The sequence below is a fragment of the Nannospalax galili genome, unplaced genomic scaffold (assembly GCF_000622305.1).
Source record: "Nannospalax galili isolate Female #2095 unplaced genomic scaffold, S.galili_v1.0 scaffold393, whole genome shotgun sequence".
Lineage (NCBI taxonomy): Eukaryota > Metazoa > Chordata > Mammalia > Rodentia > Spalacidae > Nannospalax > Nannospalax galili.
Window position 1 is genome coordinate 417,115 of NW_008333371.1, and position 16,013 is coordinate 433,127.

Below are 16,013 nucleotides of genomic sequence, written 5' to 3' on the forward strand. Positions count from 1 at the left end.
AATCCTAATGGGTTTTCCTTTATATGTGACTTGTTGTTTCTCTTTTGCAGCTTTCAGTATTGTCTCTTTGTTTTGTACGTGTAGTGTTTTCACTGTGATATGCTGTGGAGAGTTTCTTTTCTCATCCTGTCTGTTGGTGTTCTATAACACTTCTTGTATTTATATGGGCATGTCTTTTTTTAATTTTGGGAAACTTTTCTACAATTCTGTTGAAGATCTGTTCCATACCATTATCTTGAGATTCTTCTCCTTCTTGTATACCTATGATTTGTAAGTTTGGTGTGTTTTGTTTGTTTGTTTGTTTGTTTGTTTGTTTTGTGGTGTCACACAATTCTTGCATATTCCATTCTTGTGTTTTCTTAATATTTTATAATCGTTGCTTGAGTGGTCTAATTCGTCTTCTTTATCCTCTAGTCTTGATATTCTGTTTTCCAGTTCATTCACCTTATTGTTGAGGCTTTCTCCTGTTGTTCCTAATTGGCTTACTGAGTGTTTCGCTTCCTTCTTCATTTCAGCCTGAGTATTCTTCAATATTTCTAACTCTTTTCTGAATTCATTCAGAAGTTTATCCCTATCTTCCTTCAGTTCTTTGATTTCTTTGTTTGTGTGTTCTTTAAATTCACTGAGTTCTTTTTATCATGTTTATAATTGTTCTTTTGAGTTCCATGTCCTGGAACTCTAGGAGTTCTCATTGTACTTCTCTAGATGACTATTGATACTGGTGGGGATATATTATTTTGGTTTTTCATGTTATTATTTTTTTCTCTGTGACTTTGGCATGTGAATTTCCTTTGTATTTTCTTATTCTTGTGTGAGACTCAAGCCTTCCTTTGTTGAGTTTAGATCTGCTTCTTTTTGTAAACTTTATGTGCCTTTGTGGTTTACTTGTTGGGCATGAAAAGCTGGTTGGTCTAGGCTTCAGGTTCTCTGTTTTGATTTTATATTGGAGTGGCCTAATTGCTTTTGTCTTCAGGAGTTCCCACAGAGGCCCAAGTGAGATGAGGCTCAGATGCTTTCAGGCTTTATCCTAAGGTGTGGGTCCCTCCAGGAAAGATGCTGCCCTCAGGAATTTGGGGGCTGGGCTGGCCTGACCTGGGAGAAGGGCCCAGGATAGATGCTGCTCTCGGGAAGGTGGTGGGTGTGCCACCCAGGGAAGTAAAGGGAGGTGAGGGTGGGGCCAGGCCCAGAGGGTTCCTGGGGGCCTCAGGGAGGAACTGGGTTGGTCAGGATGCAAAGGATCAGGAAGCAGTGATGGCTCTGTGCCAAGAGGTTAGCCCTGGTGTTTGGGGTGCCAAGACAGTAAATGGGCCTTTACCCAGGCTAGGAGGAGCAATGTGGCTGGGGAGCTGGCAGGGTGAAAGAGGCTGGGGGAGTCAAGGTACAGTGGGCATGCTGGACTTACCCAGGGAAGGTGCTGCAACTAGGACACTGGAGGCCGCTAAAATGTTTTTTAAGGAAATCACTGTTAAATAGATAGGGAATGAAACATTTAAAGGGCCACTAAAATGTTTTTTAAGGAAATCATTGTTAAATAGATAGGAAATGAAAACGTGATTTTTCTGAAGTACAAAAAAAAAGGATATTTAAAGTACTTATTAAACAATATAGGTATTAGGCATCAGTTTTATTCTTTAACATCAATTTACAAAAAAATACTACTCTGTCAGTAATAGACTGGAAAGAAGCCCCATTATCTCTTTCTTGGACTTTTGCCAAGGCTTCCCAGCTGTTCCTATCACTGTAGTGTCTGTGCCACTGTACATCAGTTTGCCATACAGTTGCTAGCCCAGGTCTGTGTCACTCATTTGCTCAACATCTACTGATTTCCTATGCTACCCAAAGAAAAGTCCAAATTCTTTCATTGGCCCTGGAGGTGCCACATTATCTTTTCCCCTCCCCAGCTCATCTCATACAGTTGCACCCCCTACTCCATGCAGCCTTTCTGAGAACTTAAGAATTGAACCAATCAGGTCCCTGGTTCAAGGGCTTTACATGTGCTGTTCCTTGGGAAGTAGGATATCTTGTCTGCTGGTGTGTGTCACACACACATACACACACACACACACACACACACACACACCCGTTCCTTGGGAAGTAGGATATCTTGTCTGCTGGTGTGTGTCACACACACACACACACACACACACACACACACACGAGTTCACTAGCCTTTCCTATGTAGGGTCTTTGTTAAAATTTCACCTTATCAGAGAGGCCTTTCTGACCATATGATACAAACAGCAGAAACCCACACAGCACATGCTCACCCTTACTGTCTCTCTTAGCCAGTTTTATTCTCCCTTACACCCATTTTACCATCTAACATATCTGTATTTTTTCCCTACATTAGAAGGCAAATTCTGGAGAGCTGATTTGTCTGTCCACTGTTCCTGCACCTGAAACAGGATTTGATTTGCTGAATCAAATGAACATATGAAAGGACTCATCTCAGTTTACTACTGACTTTTCAGAAACACGGGAGAATCACAGTCTTCTATACCTTTTCAGGAAAATTATCTAACAGGTCTAAAATATCTTTCCATAGTACAGATTATTTAAATGCTAACTAGTTATGCTACTTATGAATATATGCCAGTTGTTCCCTGCTTCCCAGCCATCTTCAGAGTCTCTTCTCTCTTCCTGCCGCTCACTAGTGATGGCCAAAACACAGGTCTCCCTCACCCAGACTCCATCCTGAGATTTTCTTTCCTCTCCTTGCAGTGAGAGGGCTGCTTTCCTGGAGCATGGTTTCATCTCTGACATCCCCTTTCTCTCATGTACATTTTCTAAGGCCTTTTCTTTGTTTTTAGCCAATTATCTCTGAAATGCTTCCCTCTTTGTTCTTTGTGAATCAGAAGAGTTCCCAATTGTGATTGATTGGTAGAATAGTAATTTTAAATGTCTCTTTCAAGGAAAAGGAAAAACACAATTTTTAGTTAACTTATTTGTTAAACAGGAACCTGCTTTATAGAGGTCTCTGTTCACTTCCTTACTCCCCTTTAATCAACTTGGTTTTCTACAAATATACATGAATTAGTAATTTTATTCAGTTTGTTTAATTTCTAACATTTCGGATACAATGTTTTCTATTTTTCATTGGACATACTTGAATTTACATAAAAAGAAAGAATATAAACCAGAAAAGGGGTAGGGAGGGGACTGAAGACTCATTTTGGAGCTGTCCTGAGTGTGTAGCCATACTTGTGTTTTTAAAGGAAAAAAATAATTTGAGTTCCAAACAAATACCTTAAGGTTAGTGTTGAAAATATATCCTCTCTTTAGTGATATAATTGTTATGCTCTTATCTAACTGTTTTTATTTAACAGTTAAAAATAATCATCACTAGTAATAATCAGATATTAGAAACACATATGCATCTTAGTATCAATTGTATTAAAAATGAATTTTTCTGTATGAAACTGTGTATTTTAATAATGAAATGGAGATCTTTTTCAAAGGTTAAAACCTCATTTAATTTTATGTCTTATAGGGTTTATACTGAGTACAATATTGTATAACTGTAATAATTCAACTGTAAACCTAAAAATTTATAGCCAATTTTGAAAGAGATGCATCTTAGCTCAAAAAAACGTTATTGAATATGTCAATGTTGTTGTAATGAAATGGTTCATCTAAGTATGTAGTTATTAAATAAATTTTTTAAAAAACCTTTATTTTGTGTGTATATTCAAATCACTTTGGGGCATAGGGTGTACCATATACCATCTTTGAGTTCATAATACACATCAGTAATAAATTTACATCTATAATAAATTACCTAGTTTTTTTTAACCATTGTTTTGCAAACATACACAGCTACTAATCCTCTTTTTGTATGAGTCTCATGAATATCCCAAGAAACAAACTATGAGATATTAACTAATTTGATGGTATTAACTGATTTGATTGAGGGCTCTTATATGCCACAAACTAGTCTCAAAATTTTAACGAAATTAGCCTATTTACACTGAAAGGAATAAATGAGAGATAAGTACTGTTATTATGCCTCTTTTTCAAATGAGGAAACTGAGACTCAGAAGAGTTAATAACTCACTCAAGGTTACATGGCTAATAGAGTAATCACTTCAGCCTGCAGCCTGGTTACAAAATCCATGCATAATCTCAGTCTCTGCAACCTTAGGAAAAATATAAATGATGTTATTTTGGAATGTGCAACTAATTTTTAAATGAATTATTAAAAATTGTTTTTATTCCAAAGATATCGCTGGGATTCCAGTGCCTCAGAACCTGAGTGGACACTCTTTGCTGCCACTGGCATCAGAACTATCTGAGAATGGGCACTCACTCAAAGACCTCCACCCACCTTGGATCCTGAGTGAATTCCACGGATGCAATGTAAACGCTTCCACCTACATGCTTCGAGTGGACCAGTGGAAGTATATAGCCTACTCTGACGGTGCTTCGGTACCGCCTCAACTCTTTGGTAAATTTAATGTATTTTTAAGTGTAATATTATGTGTAATGAGCTGATCTACACAGCATTGATCAAGAGATTCAATAATCATGACTAAATGAATGGAATGCCCATTCATGCTGAGACAGGCTAACAAAAATTACCTAAGTCTCATTGCTTGTAGAGTAAGCATTTGAGTCTAGTCTCCATGTTTCCAATATTCGTGTGGAATCTTTAGTCTCCATGACTTGTAATGATAGGGAAATGTAATGATACCAGTTCCAGTGTTCAACTAAGGAAAGAGGAACAGCTTCCTTGCAAATGAGCACCTGACAGTTAGAGAAAGTGCCCTGAGGCTTTGGATCTGGGTCTCATAATTCAAACTAAGGTTTCCTGATCAGGAAGCAGTCAATACTCATAATATTTCTCCATTAGCAGTCAACACCTTCTCATTGTACTTCAGTTTCATTTGTTCTAAAATATTAATGCCTAGCTCTTGAAGCATCTGTACACTCTACACATATAGTTAATGTTCACCACAACCCTACAAGATAGTACCACTCTCCTCATTTTACAGAGAGACTAGTCACAGACATTTAGACAGCTGTCGAGAGTCTCAGAGCTAAAAAGCAGAAAAACTGAAAGTTCACCACAGATCTGACTGCAGACTCCTTCCTTCCACCCTGTGAAAACGCCGGCTAGCTCTGTGCTCTGTGAATTGATTTTTAAACAGCATTTTTTGATTTGGGGTATTACTTATCCTTTGTCACATTTTGTTCATAAAATAGATATCAAGGCCATTGTTAATATTTATTTCTCTCTAAGTTTCCATCCTAGTTAAAAATGTCAGAATTTTTAATTGCAAGTAATTCTTTAGGGGGCCAAAGTAGATAACTTCCTTACATTTAAGAGCAGGGGATTCCTGGCTTCAAAAACAAGTCCTGAAATTTTCATCCTGGTAAGTAGTGAGCACCTCATGTACCTGTAGCAGCCACTGTTAATGAAATCCATGGGAGCCACTGCTGGGATTGAGCTTCTACATCAGGCCCATCAAACCTGACCAAACCAGAATGGAGTCACTCATGCTCAGTGCTGGGTAATCAAACCAGCTTTCAAATAATTTGAAGACCCACAGCAACTAATCAGAAGGGCCTTGTCTTAACAGCTCTAAATGATAATGAATCCCTTCTGGATTAACCATAGATGGAAAGGGAGTGTTATAGCTACCAATCTGCCCTTTGTTCCTTGTTTCTGATTCCTTCATCTTCTGCCCACCTTCTCCTCCTCCAGCCTCATCAGAGCACTTTGTCTAATTCTTTAGGTGGGATGCTGGCCAATTTGTGAATTGCTAAATTAAAGCCAATTAAAAATAAAAACCAGCTGAAATTTTGTGTCTTTATACTACGGTCTGCAAAAGGACAGATCTGACTTGAAAGATCAATGGGTATGCTAACCCCAACTGTATTCTCTACAGTTTATTTATGAACTCCCCTTTCCCAAAGAGGTGCTGTCCGAAGTCACTGAGCAAACTCACGTGTGCCTCCAAGTGTCTCCTAGACAGTGAACCCAAACAGGCCCATGGAAGCTTTTCCCTGTACATACAGTGTTCTTCACTATCTGAAGTTAATTTCATAGAGTCTGGTCTTTCACTCAGTGTTTTTCCAGCTGGATTGGTACTCTAAGTTACAGCTTCTGACTTCCCATGCCATATGTAAAAAGAGCACTGATCGATCTGTGTCACTGTTTTCTCACTAGTACTGGTTGAGAAATGTTTATTTCCATGGCTCTTTGCTCAAGTGGGCAGTATTGGTTAATATAACTTTAAGAAATCCAGGCAAGAAGATGCCTAAATTAACATAAGACTGAGTCATATAGGAACATGACTTATCCATTTGAGGAGTTCTTTTTCAATATTTTACTGGGTTTTTAAAATTTCATACAGTGTATTTTGATCATATTCAGACCTCTTTCCCTATCTCCTCCCCTACCCAATTTCATGTCCTCTGTTCTTTTAAGGCCTATCAAGTCTAATTTGTATTCTCAAATGTCCATCAGTGTGGGTCTATCCCGTGGAGCCTGGTCAACCTACCCAGCATCATCACACCCTTAAAGAAGACTGACTCTCCCTCTCCCAGCAGCTATCAGTTGCCAACAGCTCCTCAGCTATGGCTGGTGATTCTTGCCCACCTATATGAGGAACTCTTATAGCTGGGGAGAGTAAAAAGGTTAAAATGGGACATTTAAAAGCATTGTTTTTATTTTCCTCTGCTTGTAAAGAGGCAAGAAACGGAAGAACTGTTTCTAAGTCAGCTCACTAATGATGAGGGTTTGACTGTTTCTAGCATCAGAGAGTAGATAACAAAAAAGTGGGTCAGAAGGATGTGCAGGGAAGATAACATGGGCATATACTACAGGAATACTTGACCTTTGTACGTTTCATCTGTAGTCATTCACTGCTTCATGATGGGAAATGTACCACTAGGCTATGTCATTGCTGTGCCAACAGCATAGGACTCATGCCCTGGGAGTCACCCATGGTCTGATCTTAGCTGTGCAAATGTGATGTGCTGCTGATTGAAAGGCATTTATATCGTATGTGACTGCATACTCTCCTCTATTTTACTCCTCTAAGAGGAATTGAAAATGGAAATAAAGCCATTATCTGTCATGATAACATTCTGGAAAACAATTTTAGCATATAAGTATTTTAAACGGTTATTTTATTCTTTTTCTTTCAGATCTTTCCTTGGATCCAGATGAACTAACAAATATTGCTACAAAATTCCCAGAAATTACTTATTCTTTGGACCAGAAGCTTCGTTCTATTATAAACTACCCTAAAGTGTCTGCTTCTGTCCACCAGTACAATAAAGAGCAGTTTATCATGTGGAAACAAAGTGTAGGACAGAATTATTCAAATGTTATAGCAAATCTTAGGTGGCATCAAGAGTGGCTGAAAAAACCAAGGAAGTATGAAAATGCAATCCAGCGGTGGCTTAAAACCCACACTGCTCTGGTAACTGTGCTCTAGAGCGACAGATGACTGTGTTATCTACTTTAACTGGAAGTGTTAGTAATCACTGACTTTACTTACTTTTAAACCATGTATTCTATCTTAAGTGCCAATGATTGCAGAACTACAGAATCTAAGATGGTCACTATTAAGACCTTACAAATCTCTGACACTTTAATAGTGGAAGTATTTAAAGGATAGGAGCAGATACTCTTAAGTTATATTTCTTGGGATAATGTAGAATATGAAATATTTTCATAGCTATTATTATTTATGAACCATAAATGTGAGCCATGATGTTTCAAGGGTGATGGAACTATTTGGATGCATTTGCTGTGTTAAGACTATCTAATGAGACATAGACCCTGGATATCACTGACTTTATTCAAAAGGTACAAAAGGGTCAGCAGTGGACATGAAGTCTCCTTGTTTTCCAAGTCAGTTTCCCTTCCAAAAGGAACTATGAAAATCATCGTGGTTTGCATCCTTTGGTGGACAAGCTACAACTTTTCCACATGCAGGCACACACACACACACACGCACACACATACAATTGATAATGTATGTTTTGTCTTGCATATTGCTTCCTTATGTATTTATTTCCACTTAACAGTTGATACTTATAAGTAAAATTACTGGATCAAAATTATATCAACAAAAAATATATATATCTAAAGAAAAGAAGTTACACTAATGGTATTCTCACCAGAAATGCATGTTTTCATATCACTTACCAATATAACAGACAGCAACTATTTTATTTTTAATCATTGTAATGAGTTTTTTTCATAGATCCAAAAGCCATTAGAATTTGATTATGATCTTCTCTATTTCTGCCCTTGTTCTATTTGTTGGTTGTTAGCCTTGTTTTTCTATTACAGACATGTGTTACGTGTTAGCTTTTTGTAAAAAACATTCCTTTCTTTCCAGTCTATCTTCGTTATTTGTCTTTTTATATTGACCTGGTGTTTTGGGACATGTAGAAATTTGTATTTTCTTGTAACAAACTTATGAATCTTTGTACCAAATAAGTATATATAATTATGATTTTTCAATTAAAACAGTATTTAAATTTTTGTGGTTCTTTGTTTTGTGGCTGTGGGATTTTGTGTCCTATTTATAATGCTCTTCCCTCTTACGTTTATAAACAGTTTTATTTTTAACCCTTAGATCTTTGACCCATGTGGAATATATTACATTTTTTAATATTTTATTTATTATTTTTATATTTTGATGTATATGCATGTATTGCCTGTGTGTAGGTAAGTGCACCCATGTCGTGTCGTGCAATGCCCGCGGAGGACAGAAGAGGCTGTCGGATCCCCTGGAACTGGAGTTACAGACAGTTGTTAGTTGCCATGTGGGTGCTGGGATCCAAACCTAGGTCTTCTGCAAGAACATTCAGTGCTCTTAACTGCTGAGCCATCTCTCCAGCCCCCTATATTACATATTAGAGCTCTAACTTTAGCTTTTGGTGTTATCGGTTTCTTTTTGTTTGTTTTTCATTGCTAAACTATTAACCTTTTTTGAATAAACTATCTCTTGTCCCCTTGCACTTGATTACATAACACCTTGGGTTGAATAAACTGTCTTTCCTCCCACTGACTTGAACACATACAAGGGCCCATTCACACATTCTCTCTTTCTGAGCATTCTGTTTCTCACTGGACTCTTCTCCTAATCTGGTGGCCATTGCCTGGTAGGAAGAGTCTTTCTGCAGTTTTCTTATCAGAATCACCCCAGATACTCTTGCTTGCTTTTTCCATATGAATTTAGAATGTGTAATTATAAAAATGAATAATCCTTTAGCCTTTTTAAAGAAGTTATTAAATTTATAGCCTAATTTAGAGAGAATTAAAATTTTTATGACGGTCATTCTGAAGAACATAGTCCAGTTTTTCCCTTTGTTTATATCTTGGCATGGAGACCAACCTGGGCTACTGTAAAGCCAAATTCTCTCCTGGGAGGCTCACACTACTCTCTCAGCTCTCAGGCCCTCTGCGAGGCACAACTGCACCCCTCTCGGCCCCCAGGCCCCATGCTGTCTTTTCAAAATAAACCGACATAATATCCTTCTAAGCTATAGTTTGGGGAATAAAGATATTTATTTGGGCTTGCCAACAAAACTTATGCTATCCGGGAGGGGGTTACTTACAAAGGCATGGAAACCTGTGGGCTCTGTCCCCTACATCTCAACTAAGCTTTCAAGGTCCACCGCTGCCAATGCCCCGCCGAAATGACAACTTCCTGCTGCCTCCTGACTTCCTCTGTGCCTGTCCTTAGACCTGCCCTCTCATGCAACTGAAGCTGATCAATTAGTTGAGAGGGATGACTGTCTCTTCCTCTGTCTAGGAGTCTCTTAGGGTTCAAACATTCAGCTGTTACTGGTTCTTTCTGAGGATACACCTATTCAACAGCAACATAAAACCTTGTCCAAAGAAAACAAACAAACAAACAAAAAACCAAATAGGGGTTAAGAGCAAAACAAATAGAGGTTAAAAGCACTGACTGCTCTTGCAGAAGGCCTGGGTTTGATTCTCAGGACCCATATGGCGATTAACAGCCATCTGTGGCTCCAGTTCCAGGGGATCTGATGCTGCCTTCTTACCTCCATGGTAGAATCAGTTCTCTACTTCCACCTTTATGTGGGTTCCAGGAACTGAATGCTTTTACCCACTGAGCTTTTTACCAACCCTGCAGTAGCTTTTCAGTTGATTCCTTAGAGTTTCCAAGAAAAGGGCTTATCTGCAAACATTTACTTTGCCCAACAGCTACATTTTCAAACTGTATTTGAACTTCCTTCATAAGTCAATCCCTCTCCTTTATCTTACTGTTCTTTATAGATCCATAGGACCTTACCTTTGCAATCATAAATTTCTGGGTAATAAACTCTGCTTGATATATATTTTATATTTATAAACTGTGAAATGAAACTTTTAAGAAAAAAATCTTATTACATTAAGATTAAAATATAAACAAGTCTACCTCCCAGCATCTCCTGATTAAGCCTGAAGAACAAACTAGCTCATGTGTGGGTGTATATGCTAATTACAGAGGACAAAAGCAATAACAACAGAAAGATGGTTTTGAAACATAAGCTTGTGAATTTAAATGTAATTCACCTTATTATTCTCAGCTCCTCAAAGATACATTCATTGTTAATAATTTACAGAGTATCCACAATGTTTTAAGCATATTACATTGGGTCATATTAGGCATGCTTGAGCTTTAAAAAAAAATTGTGTGTGTGCATGTGTGTGTGTGTGTGTGTGTGTGTGTGTGTGTGTGTGTGTGTGTATTGGCATGTGGGTGCATGCTTGCTGTGGCAAGACATGAAGGTCAAAGGGTAACCTGTAGGAGTTGGTTCTCCCATCATGTGGATCCTTGAGGATCAAAGAGGTCATCAGTCTTGGTGGCATACACCTTTACCTGCTGAGCCAGCTCACCAATCCAGCACTATTGAATTTTCAGGACAACATCTAATTTAAAATGCTACCAAACAATAATGAAAACAGAAAATAAGGGAAATTTTTCAAATCAAGACAATTACCTACTGTCAGAATCTCAGAGGAGTTTTAGCAACTAAATCTTTATCCTATCTCATAAAATATCTAAAAATGTTGGATCAATAAATAGCATTACACACTAATTAGATGAAATTAAGCAAATACCAGAAGAAATGGCAAATAGAATTGAAATAATTTCCCTCTAGAAGAGCTATAGAGGCAGGTTTGTAATGCTAAATAGCCCTTTGTGTTACCAGCTTTCCTTGCAGCTGACTTACAAAACTATGTGCATTCCGGTATCTTGAACTCTTTAAAAATTAATGCTTTATCAGGTCTTTCTAAAGTTATGTAAAATGAAGTTTCAGTGCTAGAATTTTACAATATATGAGAACATTGCTACAAATCTGAAAGAAACTAGAATTGTTTTTGGTTGGGTTTTGGGTGGTTTTTTTGTTTGTTTGGCTGGTTGGTTGGTTGGTTGGTTGGTTTTTTGAGACAGGTTCCTTATAGCCCCAGCTGGCCCATAAGTTGGTATGTAGACTAGGCTGGCCTCCACCTCACAGAGATCCTGCCTCTGCCTCCCAGGTGCTGGTATTAAAGGCATGCATCACCATGCCTAGCTCAAACTGTAGAACTATGTTAAGAAAGATTGAGCTGACATTTGCAGGAGAATCAATGATTGATAGGTATTGCTCAGAGACAGGATCCTAAGATTGGACCATGTGTTATACAGGAAAAAGGCCTTGTACAAACTGAGGAAAGAATGGGAAAATCAAATCAAAATTTTTATTCCCCCATTGCTATCACTCTACCTCTTCCTTCACTATCCCAACCAAGACATTACCAACATCCAGACATCTCAGATATTTCTGGGGCTCCTCTGGACGATCCAAGCACAGATATGAAGGGTATTCTTATACAGTAGATTTAGTGTCAAGGCAAGAACTCTGTTCTAAGTTACCTGAAATGCACTATATATTCATTAATTCATCAAGTCAACAAATATTCACTGATATCTGCTATGCATCAGGTCTAGCAGACCTGATATAATGAAAATGACAAACGTCTCCAGGCAAATAAAAGGTCTTAGAAGATGAGATTTCTGCAGCAATATGTACCCTACCAAAACCCTCCTAACCCATGCATCTGCAAGTTGCAAATATTACCTCAGCCTGGGAAGCTTGGGACACCCACACCTCCCTGGCCCCCAGACCAAGTTACAATTGTTCTACTTTCAACATGATTAATGTGATGGATGCACAAAAGACAAAATGATGCTTCCAACAGGAGAACAAAAACTTGTTTGTGAGTTTGTGGGCTAAAAGAGGCAGCATTAAGTCTAAACCATTTCCTGTGATTTGAATTTCTTTTTTAAAAATTGGCCGCCTTATCATGTTCTTAGTCACCTTTTCTCTAGGCTTATTGGAGGCGTAGTCCCTCCTAGCAACTTCCCATCTGCTAGAAAACAAGAAAATGAAGAGCCTGGGTGACACATCCCTCACTAGATGAAAATACTAGAGGAACGAAATGCATACATTACCACTTGCACAAAAACCTATTAATGCCCTCTTCAGACTAATAAATTGAATTTTACATCACTACAGAACAGCTGTCATCTGCTGCTTCTTCTAGTAAGGAGGGTATTAGAAGTGTCTGCAACCATTTTGGCTAATTACCAGGCAAAAGTGTTGCTTTACTTCTCCCCAATTAAAACATTCACTGCAGGCAGAGGAAGACATGCCCCTAACATTCACCCAATGCCTCTGCTCAAAACACTATTAGTATTATTAGGAGCTGAGGTGTAGTTCTGTGATAGACTGCTTGCCTAGCATGCTAGGTCTGCTCTAGTCCCCAAGTGGGGTTGAGGGAGAGGGAGTCGGGAGACCCTACTGGGTTTCTTGTTTGCCTGTGTTTCCCAGTTAGCGCAAACCCATGCCATTACAAAATGTGTGTGTGTGTGTGTGTGTGTGTGTGTGTGTGTGTGTGTGTGTGTGTGTGTTTTAAACAAAACTAGTATTTTTTCTTATCAGCAACCACGAAATCCACTTTTGTGGGGGGCGGTTTACAGTCTTGGTCAGCAGCTTCCTACCTCATATTTTGGTCCCCAGTGGACATTAATTAGCCTTTACAGTGGCCACGCAAAGCGACCTTCTATCTGTACTCTACCCATAAAAAGCGAGCCTGTGAGATTCTCCAAGCCCAGCGAGATTCCCTGAGCCCAGTGGTCCCCAGGTTCAATGAATATTAGTTTTGATTTTAAAAAGGAAAGAAAGAAAAATACCACAAACGTTTATAATGCCATGGGTTTGCACTAGTGTGGGAAACACAGGCACACAAGAAACCCAGCAGGGTTCCCCAACTCCCTCAACCCCACTTAGGGACTAGCGCAGAACGAGCATGCTGGGCAAGTAGTCTATCACAGGACTACACCTCAGCTCCAAATAATGCCAATTCTCATTAGATCTGCTGAGATTGGGGGCTGCGGGGCGGGGGGTAGACGCAGAGAAGGTGGAGATAGGAGTCATGTGTGTTCCTCGAATGTACAACCCACATTTGAGTGACAAATGACGAGGACAACCTATAAAAACAACTAAGCGCTAATCCACCCGAATCCATCTCGCTCCGGATGCGTGTGCTTTTAAACTAACTTTGGGAAGTCGCCGACCCGGAGTCACCTGGCCTCTACTTGGGCTGTTCGCGCCCTTACCGCCCTCGGCTGTGCCTCCTCTTCCTCCAGGCTAAGGATGGAAGATCCGTTCAGTCCCTCGGCTCTGCCGCTGGCGCCCAACCTCTCAGCACCCATCCCGCCGAGCTGGGGTCTCAACCTGACTTCGGGACAGGGTGTCCCGGGACCGCAGCCGCCGCCACGCGGGCCACCCAGCCACTGGACCCGCTTGCTCTTCCTGGGGATCATCCTAGCGGCGGCCGTGGCCGGCAACACCACGGTGCTGTACCGCCTGTGCTGCGGCGCCGGCGGGTCCTGGGCGGGTCCCAAGCGGCGCAAGATGGACTTCCTGCTGGTGCAGCTGGCAGCGGCGGACCTGTACGCGTGCGGGGGCACTGCGCTGGCGCAGCTGGCCTGGGAGCTGCTGGGAGAGCCGCGGCCAGCGGCGGGCCACCTGGCGTGCCGTGTCTCGCAGCTGCTGCAGGCATCCGGCCGGGGCGCCTCTGCCCACCTCGTGGCGCTGATCGCCCTCGAGCGTCAGCGCACGGTGCGCCGTCCGCAGGGTCCGGCGCTGCCGGCGCGCGCTCTGGCCTCCCTGGGCTGGCTGCTGGCGCTGCTGCTGGCGCTGCCTCCCACCTTCGTGGTGCGCTGGGACACTCGGCCACCGCCTCCGTCCTCGGGCGCCTGGCGGGGGGAGCGTCGCTGCCGGAGCATCTTTGCGCCCCTGCCGCGCTGGCACCTGCAGGTCTACGCGCTCTACGAGGCGATCGTGGGCTTCGCGGCGCCCGTCGCGGTCATGGGCGTCGCTTGCGGCCACCTGCTGTGCGTCTGGTGGCAGCGCCGATCTCAGGCCCCTTCGGCTGCCGAGCCCTGTGCGCTACCCCACGCCAAGGTGCAGAGCCTAAAGATGAGCCTGGTGCTGGCGCTGCTCTTCGTGGGTTGCGAGCTGCCCTATTTCGCCGCCCGCTTGGCTGCCGCCTGGTCGTCGGGGCCGGCGGGTGACTGGGAGGGAGAGGGCCTGGCGGTGGCGATGCGCGTCGTAGGGGTGGCCAGCAGCGCTCTCAACCCTTTCGTCTACCTCTTCTTCCAGGCGGGCGACTGCCGGCTCTGGCGGCGGCTACTGAGGCGCCTGGGAGTTGGGTGCTGCCGGAGGGAGGGAGAAGCCGAGGACAGCGTGGGGGCCGGGGACCACCAGGCACTCCACCGCCACCGCTGGCCACATCCCCATTATCACCACGCTCGGCGGGACCAGGGCTGCCTGCGCCCACCCCCGCCGCGCCCCAGACCGCCACCCTGCTCCTGTGAAAGCGCCTTCTAGGTGCTGCTGCGCAAACCGGTCAGCTGTCGCGGTGGCGCAGCCTCTAGGCAACACCAAGCGCTGCGGTCCTGCTTAAATCACAGGGGGCCGCACCTGCTCCAGGAGCCACCCAAGCTGCCCGCTTCCTCCATGCTATTATACTTCCTCCGAATGAGGACATTTCCGGCACTTCCGTTTGTTTTGTACCTCTAGTTCTTCTCATACTGCCCATTTGGAGGAGAACAAACCCTGGGGAAGTTGTAAAATCTCTCAGAATTCCGGTTATTTTTGCAATTCTCTTTTACACTCCCATTGTGTTCTAGATGAGACCGTTTATTTTAACTAAATTGCCAAACTTTGATTCATGGCTGTGTTATGTGTTTTTAGTTCGTTTGTATTGTGCTTCAAATCAGGTGTACCTTGGGGAGCAGCGAATTTGCTGTTCCTTCCTAGAGGAAAATCCCCATAATGCTCTTCCTGGGGTGACTAGGAGATGTACCAGTGATGCTGTCAGAAAAGCAATCATGCTGCCACAGCAGAGACAGGGTATTTGAAAAATAAAAACATTCCCCACAGTGTAACTAGAACTTTAAAAAAAAAAAAAAGGTAATGTATTTTCTCAGAAGAAAATGAGTGTGGCTTTTGTTTCCAGTCTACCTTCGACGTCAGTGAAAGCTGAGTGTATGAAGGGAATATATAAAAGTCCCTTAGTCTTCAAACATGTCTGAATTTTGTAGACTGACTCCTGTGCCCAGACTAGCTTCTAAGGCTATGATGTCTGTCCAGAGTAAGCCTCTAATGTCAGAGTCTGAAGCAATTCAGACAAGGAATGTGGGTCCAAGAGTTGTTGGTTTTGCTTTTGTTTTGTTTTGTTTTGTTTTTTAAGACAGGGTCTCCCTGTAGCCCAGATGGCCTGGCAATTGCTCTGTAGACCAGGCTGGCCTGGATCTCACAGAGATTACCTGCTTCTGCCTCCCAAGTGCTGGAATCAAGGATGTGCTGCCTGGTATTAAAGGTTTGTGCCACCACACAGGCTGGGGTCCAAGAGTTAAGGAGATTTACAGGAGAAAGAAAGCTCTGAATGCTGTGTGTGTAGAGAAAACTCCTGTTTAAAAACA

The 16,013-nt window shown here is 42.0% G+C and overlaps 2 protein-coding genes across 3 annotated transcripts in view; both read left to right on the forward strand.

Annotated features, from left to right (window-relative positions):
• The window catches only part of Arsk (arylsulfatase family member K), a 55,283-nt gene extending 47,188 nt beyond the window's left edge, over positions 1-8,095 (forward strand). Inside the window, exons 7-8 of the mRNA XM_008827968.3 lie at positions 4,220-4,444; positions 7,153-8,095. Of these exons, the coding sequence (XP_008826190.2) occupies positions 4,220-4,444; positions 7,153-7,445 (518 nt within the window). The 3' untranslated portion in view covers positions 7,446-8,095. The remainder of the gene's footprint in view (positions 1-4,219; positions 4,445-7,152) is intronic.
• Positions 8,096-13,420: 5,325 nt separating this feature from the next.
• Positions 13,421-15,461, forward strand: Gpr150 (G protein-coupled receptor 150). Of its 2 annotated transcripts, XM_029561057.1 has the most exons (2): positions 13,421-14,490; positions 14,689-15,461. In XM_029561057.1, the coding sequence occupies exons 1-2, from the start codon at positions 13,678-13,680 to the stop codon at positions 14,914-14,916; spliced, it is 1,041 nt and encodes a 346-aa protein (XP_029416917.1). In that variant the 5' UTR covers positions 13,421-13,677; the 3' UTR covers positions 14,917-15,461. The 2 variants fall into 2 exon arrangements, with proteins under 2 accessions (XP_029416917.1, XP_008826191.1); XM_008827969.2 differs by having other exon boundaries at positions 13,421-15,461.
• Positions 15,462-16,013: the final 552 nt, after the last annotated feature.

What these genes read in the sequence shown, in the direction of transcription:
- Gpr150 (XM_008827969.2), top strand. Translation starts at nt 13,678, where the DNA reads ATGGAAGATCCGTTCAGTCCCTCGGCTCTGCCGCTGGCGCCCAACCTC.